Raw genomic sequence first — 9010 nt, 5'->3', positions numbered from 1 at the left:
TGAGCCATCTCTCCAACCCCTGTATCTCCTTATTGCTTTCCTGTCTCCCTTCTGTAAACCTGCTTTGCAAATACTAGTGATTTTACTCCTTAAGAGAGGCCCAAGAAAAAAAGGGGGGCTCAAGAAATGGTTTCGGGGCTGCTCTCTTTAGCCTGATGTAGAAGGCAATTGCTGGCCAGCTCTTGGGTACACCCCAATAAAATCAAGCTTTCCTCAAATTTGACTCAAATTGTGGTAGTGGTCCTATTCTCGCCAACTGGGATTAAGAGGCTCACTATGACTAAGAAGTTTTGTTTATTTGTTTGTTTGTTTAGCCAGTTTTTCAACAATTATTTATTTAGGTCTACACACCAGAAGAGGGCATCAGATCTCAGTGGTCCTGAGCCACCATGTGAGTGCTGGAAATTGAACTCAGGTCCTCTGGAAGAGCAATCAGTGCTCTTAACCACTGAGCCATCTCTCCAGCCCCAGGACTAAGAAATTTTATATGTGTTGCCTTTTTCCAATAAGAGCCATAACTGTTCCTGGCTTCTCTTACAAAGATTTCTAAAGACAGAAGGCCAGTTGTGCAGAATTACTGTCAGGTTTCAATAAGATTAGATTTTTTTTTTTTGCCTGATTGGGGCAGGCTGGCTTTTTGTTGAGGGGGGGGCAGTCAAGACAGGGTTTCTCTACAAAGCCTTGGGTGCCCTGGACTCACTTTGCAGACCAAACTGGCCTTGAACTCACAGCGATCGCCTGCCTCAAGTTTTTTGTTTTGTTTTTGTTTTTTGGGTTTGTTGTTGTTGTTGTTTGTGACAGGGTTTCTCTGTGTAGCCCTGGCTGTCCTCAACTCACTTCATAGACGAGGCTGTCCTTGAACTCACAGAGATCCACCTGCCTCTGCCTCCCAAGTGCTGGGATTACAGGCATGTGCCACCATGTCCAGCCTTTTGGCCTTCTCGAGAGCCATCTATAAAAGTATTAAAAAAGCAATCTCTATAGAATTGTAAGATTTGGGCAATACCATGAGGTATTTTTGTAAAATCTTAAAAGAGAATCTTTTTTTTTTTTTTTACAGAGCCCAAGTAACATGTTAATGTAACCTGTCAATTATTGGCAGAATGGAACAAATAATTTGTCTACATTTTATTTACCAGAAAAACAATTTTGTATGTTCTTTATCAATAAGAGATTGGTTCTGTGAGCAACTGCCTGAGCAACCACATTAATAAGCCTCAGTAGTGATAAAAAGATCAGAGTGCACTCAAAGGCCAGGTATGGTGGCTTTTAGTCTCAGCATACGGACAGCAGAGGAAGGCGAATCTCTGTGAGTTCAAGGACAGCCTGATCTACCAAGTGAGTTCCAGGACGGCCAAGGCTGTTACACAGAGAAACCTTGTCTCAAAAAAAAAAGGGGGGGAGGGGCCCAATGATATGGTTCAAAAGAATGAATTTTGCTCTTTTAGTTTATTTACTATGAAAATTAAGCATTCGTTTAAGCATTAATTAAACAGTCACCGTTGGAAGCCTAAACAGCAACAACTTATTGCTTTACATCCTGGCTGGCATGATTATTTCTGTACTAGAAGTTTGGCTCATTTTGATTTTTTTTTTCCTCCTATGAGGGGACCATTGATATTGAGTTATTCCCTTTATTAGGGAAAAGCAAAAGATATTTGAAACAAAAAAAAAAATCAAGCAAACAAACGCATAATGCTTCTCTGTAAGCACAATGACCTCTGTGCCCCCAACAAAAGCCCTTTCTAAATTTTATATCTCCAGATTCCACTCAGCCTTAATGGACTTGGGCTTTCTCAGCTGCTGCCCTCTGTGGAAGCACTGGCGAGGTTCTGTATGGACACTCTCTAAGAGATGCTCACACAGCTATTTAAATTTAAATAAAGCTGAATTGTAAAAAACCACTTCTTCTGCAACAGTATTCACATTTTGTTGTTGTTGTTGTTGTTGCTTTTAATATTTATTTATCTATTATTTATACAGTATTCTGCCTGTATGTGTGATAGCAGGCCAGAAGAGGGCATCAGATCTCATTATAGATGGTTGTGAGCCACCATGTGGTTGCTGGGAATTGAACTCAGGACCTTTGGAAGAGCAGACAGTGCTCTTAACTTCTGAGCCATCTCTCCAGCCCCACATTTTGTTGTTATGAGCCTGAGTCTCATGTAGCCTTCTCTGGCCTTGTCATCTTTGTGTATCCCAGGATGCCTATGAAGCTTAGATCCACCCTCTTTAGCACTGGGATTGTATGTTGGCTAGTTTTGGTGGGGGTGGGGGGTTGGTTTTGTTTGTTTGTAGTGTTTTGTTTTCTTGTTTTCCAACTTGAAACAAGCTGAGTTATTGGGGTAGAAGACATCTCAACTGAGAAAATACCTCCATCAAGCTGACCGTAGCTAAGTCTGGGGACATTTTCTTGATGATTTGTGTTGGATTTCAGAAGCAGACCTGGCCTCCAGGTTCTCCCAGCATTTCTCAGTCCCGACCTGCTACAGTCACGGGCTGGTTTATTCCACCCTCACCTTGAACTCTCACCCAGAGGCTCTTCACTATATAATCCCATAACCCAAACATTCATATTCTCCTTCTCCCGCCCCCTCTCTCTCCCTCCCTCCCTCCATCTCTCTCTCTCTCTCTCTCTCTCTCTCTCTCTCTCTCTCTCTCTCTCTCCCCCCTCTTTCCTTCTCTCTTCCTCCCTCCCTCTGCCTCTCTGCTGCATGTTCTTTCTTCCCACTTCCCCTCTGTCTCCCTTTGCATGTCGACTTCCTTAAATCTGCCTGAGAGCAAGTCCCCATTAAGCCTGCCTTTATACTTTAAATTTAGTTTTAATTGGCTTATTTTGTCAGCAGAGAGAATCTATCTGATTGATGTGGAAGAGCCCAGGCTACAGTGAAAAATACCACCCCTTGGCAAGTGGTCCTGGGTTATATAAGAGAGCAGCCTGAGGGGGTAGAGAGATAGCTCAGCTCTTAAGAACACTAGCTGCTTGTCTAAAGGACTCAGCTGAAGGATTCCCAGCAGCTACGTGGTGGCTTAAGTGTCTATAACTCCAGTGCCAGGCAGTCCAATGCCCTCTTCTGGCCTATGCAAGTGCATGGCGCACAATACCCGTATACATTTTAAAAAATGAAAAAGCAGGCTGAGCAGCCACGAGGAGGAAACTAGTAAACAGCTCATGGCCTCTGCCTCATGCCCTGGCTTCCCTGGGTCATGGATTATATCTACTAGGTGAAATAATCCCTTTCCACTGCAAGTTGCTTGTGATCATGTCTCCCACAGCAACAGAAGCCTAATTAGGACAGCTACCATGACCTGTTTTTGTGGTGCTTAGGGCCAAACCTTGGCCTTCATGTCTAGTAGGCAAGAACACTACCAAGTGAGCTACATTCCGGGCCCCAGATGTCCCCATTTCCAGTGATATTGGCGCTATATCAGATAAGGCTGGCTGCTGTGCCCAAACCAAGACTCGCTAGAGATCAGCACGAATGAACCAAAAAAAAAACTAAAAAAACAAAAACAAACAAACAAACAAAACAACACAGGCCTGTTGCTTGCTTGCTCTTGAGTGAGAAAGATCACTGCTGAGTGGGAGGAGGCTGAGCCTTCAGAATGGTGACATCACAAAACTTTGCTCACAATGGCTCCAGAGCACCTCAACTGCCTACCCACTCTCCCTAATTCATGCCTAGATTCCTGAAGCCTCTACACATGTAGTTCCGGGAGCTGCTGTTTTAAAATGCCAACATCTTCAGCCACAACCTCTTCCTGGGACAACCTCTTAAATGCCCTTGCTCGCAGCTCAGTATGGAATTGGTTACAAACAACCTTTATGGGAGAGACCAATGCGCCTCAGCCAAACAACTTGGGGGTACTAGACAACCTCGCGCCAGCCGTGCAAATCATCCTAGGCGTCTCCTTTTTGATTTTGTTGGTGATTGGATTATACGCCTTATGGAAACGAAGTGTGCGGTCAATCCAGGTTGTGTTCCTAGCGAGAAATTTAAGTCTTTTCTCCGGGGTGCTTGTTGGGTTTTGTTGTTCTAAGACAGGGTGGTAGCTTAGGCTGGTCTTGAACACGTCATAAAATGAGGCTAACTTCACATCTGTGATCCTCCTGCTTCATTAAGCCCTCACCCTAAACTCTCTCCCCAGAGGGCTGAGACAATTGCCTGCCTCCATTTCTGACTAAAGAGAATTTTGGTTATATCACTTCCATATTGCTGCTACCCATTTTTAAAAGTCTATGGAACGGATGGGGGGGTGGGGTGAGCCATTGTCTTCTCTTGAGTTGGTTGAAACTACACTATCCTTGAAAACCTCCACCAATTAGGTTGTGAGCATAAAAATGTTCTTCCTCACAATGGTGTTTGGTTTGTCTCTATTATAAGATAGATTTGGACAAGTTCATCACTTGAGACAGTCACCTGAGCTCAAACTTAATTGATCATTTGTCCCTGAGAGCCAACCATGTTCATAGGATGAGCAGTGCAGGACAACCAGTCTCTTGTGTGTGTGTTTTATTCTTACTGCCATTGATTTGAATTTTTCTGCTGTTTCTCTTTAACTGATAGGTAACTGTGTGAGTTAAATTATCTCAGTACCTTTCTTTACTGTGTTCTAACAAGCTAAGACCCCAGAAACACACAGGGGTTTATTAGGGGAATAGGAATTTAACACACTCAGAGCATAAGAAACATTTGGGGTTTGTATAATTCTGTTTAACCCTCAATAATAATAATAATAATAATAATAGCTCATTTATAACATCGTCCTTGGTGTTAAGGGAAAACTTTTTTGTTTCTGTTGTTTTGGGGATTTGTTTGTTTTCTGAGATAGGATTTCACTGTGTATGCCTGGCTGTCCAGGACTCTGTAGACTAGGCTGGCCTTGAACTCACAGCGATCTACCAGCCTCTGCCTTCCTGAGTCCTGGGATTAAAGGCATGGCCACCATGCCTGGCTGGGAAATCTTAATAACTCCTTGAAATAGAGTTTATTTTCACATGAGAAATGAGGAAAGTGGGGTGCATGGAGGCTCCGTGGAAATTCAAGGAGACAGAATTTAAAGAGGGCTTTTGTTTCATTTTGTCAAGAAGGATTCCTATAGTTTAGGCTGACCTCAGATTCACCAGATAGTGAAAGCTAGCCTTGAACTTCTTGTTTGTTTTTCAAGACAGGGTTTCTCTGTGTCACCCTGGTTGTCCTGAACTTACTTTGTAGACCAGGCTGGCCTCAAACTCACAGCGTTCTGCTGCCTCTGCCTCCCAAGTGCTGGGATTAAAGGCGTGAGCCACCATTCCCGGCTTAACCTTGGCCTTCTTGTCTTCCTTATTCCATCCACCAAATGTTGGAATTATAGACAATCCTGGAGGCTTTCAGAGGAGCTATTGCCAGATAATTGTATAGCTTTCCTTTCTTTTTCATTTAGGGATCATGGTTGAACATAACACGTTCAAGTTTAACTCTAGAAAGCCCTACATAATAGGCAGGACAGCTTATCATGCCCACTTTGGAAGTGGGGTAACTTGGTTCCTGCCCAAGTTCATATGGCTTTGTTAGAGCAGGGAGAGCCGGAGTTTGAGCCCAATGGTTGGGATTTCAAACTTGGTTTTTGTTCAAAAGGTCACATAACAGAATCTAAAAAATAAACATAAGGAATCAACACAGGCACACACACACATATAAACAGGTTGTAGTTATCTAATAAGCGTGTAAGGTAAGAACACAGAATTTCTGGTTCAGTACAATCAGAGAGATACTGGACTCTTGGACATGTCCGGCCTTATTGAGTTATTAAGAGGCATAAAGGATAGAGAATGTGTATTAAGCTTAGCCCATGTGCATTCGATAAGCAGTGTTGATTGCTATAAGGGGGAAAAAAGTCATGTTGAATCTGTTGTAATAAAGCAATTTTTCCATGACCAGTATTTTAGGGTTGCTATCACTGTGATGAAACACCATGCCCAAAGCAACCTGGGAGGAAATGGGTTTATTTAGCTTACACTTCCATGTCACTGTTCACCATGAAAGGAAGTTAGGGCAGGCACTCAAACAGGGCAGAAACCTGGAGGCAGGCACTGATGCAGAAGCCATGGAGGGGTGCTGCTTACTGGCTTGCTCTCCAATGGCTTGCTCAGCCTGCTTTCTTAGAGAACCTAGGACCAGCTTAGGGGTGGCCCCACCCACAACAGGACTGGGCCTTTCCCTGTCAGTCACCAATTAAGAAAATGACCAGAGCCAGGCCTGGCACAGGCCTTTAATCCCAGCACTCAGGAGGCAGAGGCAGGCAGATCTCTGTGAGTTCGAGGCCAACCTGGTCTACAAAGTGAGTCCAGGATAGCCAAAACTACACAGAGAAACCCTGTCTCAAAAACAAATAAACAAACAAAACAAAACAAAAAGAAAAAGAAAGAAGGAAAAAGAAAAAGAAAATGACCTACGGGCTTGACTATAGCCCCATTTTATGGAGGCATTTTCTCAGTCGAGATTCCTTCCTCTCAGATGATTTTAGCTTGTGTCAAGTTGACATAAAACTATCCAGCACAACCAGGAAATCTGCTTTTTAGACCTCTATACTTGGGGGAACTTTTGGATCCCAGTCCTGGCTTCATGGGTTTCAATCTGTGGCCTTGAACGCTGACAGAGTCCAAGCTGGAAGGTATCTAAGGTGTGTCAAGTCCTGGGTTCCCCTGCATGAATAACTCGTGAGCTGGCAAGCTAACTTCTGATACAGAACCCACCACAGGGTAATAGACTTTGAGCAAAGGGCATTTAATATTATGCTTTTTGTTAACTAAATACAAATTAAATCTCTGACCTGTTATCACTTTAGTTTGTAAGTGATGGTGATCAAAAGATGAAAAGTAGGAAGGGTGGAGGATGGCTCAGTAAATTTAAGATCACTGCCTATTCTGTCAGGAACCCAGCTTTGAACCCACATAGCAGCTCACAACTACCTGTAACTTCAGTTCCAGGAGATTCAAACCCCTCTTTTGGCCTCCATGGGCACCAGCTGGGCATGTAAGTGGTATGTTTACATACATGCAAGCAAAGCACTCATACACAGGAAATAAAAAAGTATATATATATTATTTATTTATTTATTTATTTTTAGTTTTTAGAGACAGGGTCTATCTGTGTAGCCTTGGCTGTCCTAGACTCACTTTGTAGACCAGGCTGTCCTCGAACTCACAGCGATCCATCTGCCTCTGCCCCCCAAGTGCTGGGGTTAAAGGCATGCGCCACCACTGCCCGGCAAAGTTTTTTTTTTTTTTAAACAATTAAGAGCTTGGCTTGGGAATGCGATTGTGCTTCCTAAGAGGTCTTTCTTCTGTTTGGGGTCCGTAGCTGTGACATTTCACCCATGACCAAGTAACGCTCGTCTTTTTTTTTTTTTTTTTTTTTTTTTTTTTTTATTTTAGAAAGTTGTGGTGTTTGTGATCACGCTCTATCAACTCTACAAGAAGGGCTCGGACTTTTTTCAGGCTTTGCTAGCCAACCCGGAAGGAAATGGTCAACAGATTCCAAACAAGAGTAATATCTTCCTGTCATTGGGTCTGCAAGAAAAAATTCTGAAAAAGCTTCAGGTGGTAGAAAACAAAGTGAAAGACCTGGAGGGGATGATCGTCACCCAGAGGCCCGCCGTGAAGCGGGACTGCTCCTCTGAGCCGTACTGCAGCTGCTCCGACTGCCAGAGTCCCTTGCCCACATCGGGGTTTACTTCTACATCTGAAATGTGACGGACTCCGGTCTTCTGCAGAAAAGCACTGCTCCCCTCACATGTGCAGTTGTGTATCAATAAACTAGAGAAATATATTGAAATCACTCCGCAGAGAGCTGGCTCCCCTCTCCCCCCCCCCCCACAGCAGGGACCAGTGACTTTGTGTGCGGTGGGTAAGTGGGGTAATGAGAATTGAGAACGTCTCCAAGGATGGGGACCGTGGCAAGTCACTGGCCTGGCACACACAGGGAAGGGTGCTGATTCAGTAGGCTTGGGGGACCCTCCAAGTAAATGCAAGATAGCCAGACTAGAGTAAAAGCAGATGGAGGGGGGAAAAAAAAAAAGAAAGGGTGATCAGGGCTGGGCCTTTGAGGTTCATGCTGAAGACATTGGAAACAGTGCAATAAAAGCCAGACACAGAGGGGCCGTGTGTTGTGAACAGGCCGTCCTATGCTGGTCCTCGTCATAGGAAAAGTATGCAGTCTGGGTGAGCGAAGGTGAGAGCATAAAGGAGAACATGTAGGGGTTTTTTGTTGTTGTTGTTGTTGTTCTTTTAGGCAAAAGTTTACTAGTTAGCCCAGCATGGCCTGGAAATCTCCCCCTCTCTGTCTCTCTGTCTCTCTTTCTCTCTGTCTCTGTCTCTTTCTCTGTCTCTCTCTCTGTCTCTCTCTCTCTCTGTGTGTGTGTGTGTGTGTGTGTGGTGTTGGAGTAGTGGGGGTGATACTCACCAGGCCTCATTCTTAGTTAAGAAATTATTGGCACGTACTGGATGCCAGGGAACAGACAGTCATTTTCCTTTGGTGGTGTGGCCACTGGTAGGCTAACCACGTTTGCACACCCACACACATACAGGCAACAACAATTGGACTCAGCGGCTGTCAAAAGGAAGAGGAGTCAAACTTAGTGACATTCACCTTTAATCCCAGCACTCTGGATGCAGGGTCCCATGGATCTCTTTGAGTTCTAGGCCGACCAAGGAGGTACCAGTTTCTCACTATGAAGCTCTGGCTGTCCCGAAATCCTGATGATCTGCCTGCCGAGGACTGGGATGAAAGGTGTGTGCCCCTATACCCTGCTTTGATTGTATGCATATTATTTTATTTTTGTTTTTCAAGTCAAGGACATGTAGCCCTGGCTGTCTTGTAGCCTTGCTTGTGCTGTAGCTTGTGCTGTAGTTTGCTATGTAGACCAGGGTGTCCTCCAACTCACAGAGTTCCTCCTGTTTTGCCTCCCAAGTGCTGGGATTAAAAGTGTGTATGCCACCACGCCCAGCCTTGCATGCACATCCTTTTGT

General features: G+C 44.3%; 1 protein-coding gene across 1 annotated transcript; it reads left to right on the top strand.

Annotated features, from left to right (window-relative positions):
- The first annotated feature begins 3623 nt into the window (after positions 1-3623).
- TMCO2 (transmembrane and coiled-coil domains 2) lies at positions 3624-7827 on the top strand. The gene is made up of 2 exons (XM_084784762.1): positions 3624-3976; positions 7418-7827. Exons 1-2 carry the CDS (start codon positions 3734-3736, stop codon positions 7733-7735), a joined length of 561 nt encoding a protein of 186 aa, XP_084640888.1. The 5' UTR covers positions 3624-3733; the 3' UTR covers positions 7736-7827.
- Positions 7828-9010: the final 1183 nt, after the last annotated feature.

The sequence above is a fragment of the Acomys minous genome (assembly GCF_964271855.1).
Source record: "Acomys minous genome assembly, chromosome: 6".
In the NCBI taxonomy this organism is placed as follows: domain Eukaryota; kingdom Metazoa; phylum Chordata; class Mammalia; order Rodentia; family Muridae; genus Acomys; species Acomys minous.
Note: the sequence above shows the minus strand (reverse complement) of the source record. Positions and strands in the feature narration are given on the sequence as shown.

What these genes read in the sequence shown, in the direction of transcription:
- TMCO2 (XM_084784762.1), top strand. Translation starts at nt 3,734, where the DNA reads ATGCCAACATCTTCAGCCACAACCTCTTCCTGGGACAACCTCTTAAAT. An exon ending in GAAGTGTGCGGTCAATCCAG is followed by an intron (nt 3,977 to 7,417) that starts GTTGTGTTCCTA and finishes TTTTTATTTTAG; the next exon opens with AAAGTTGTGGTGTTTGTGAT.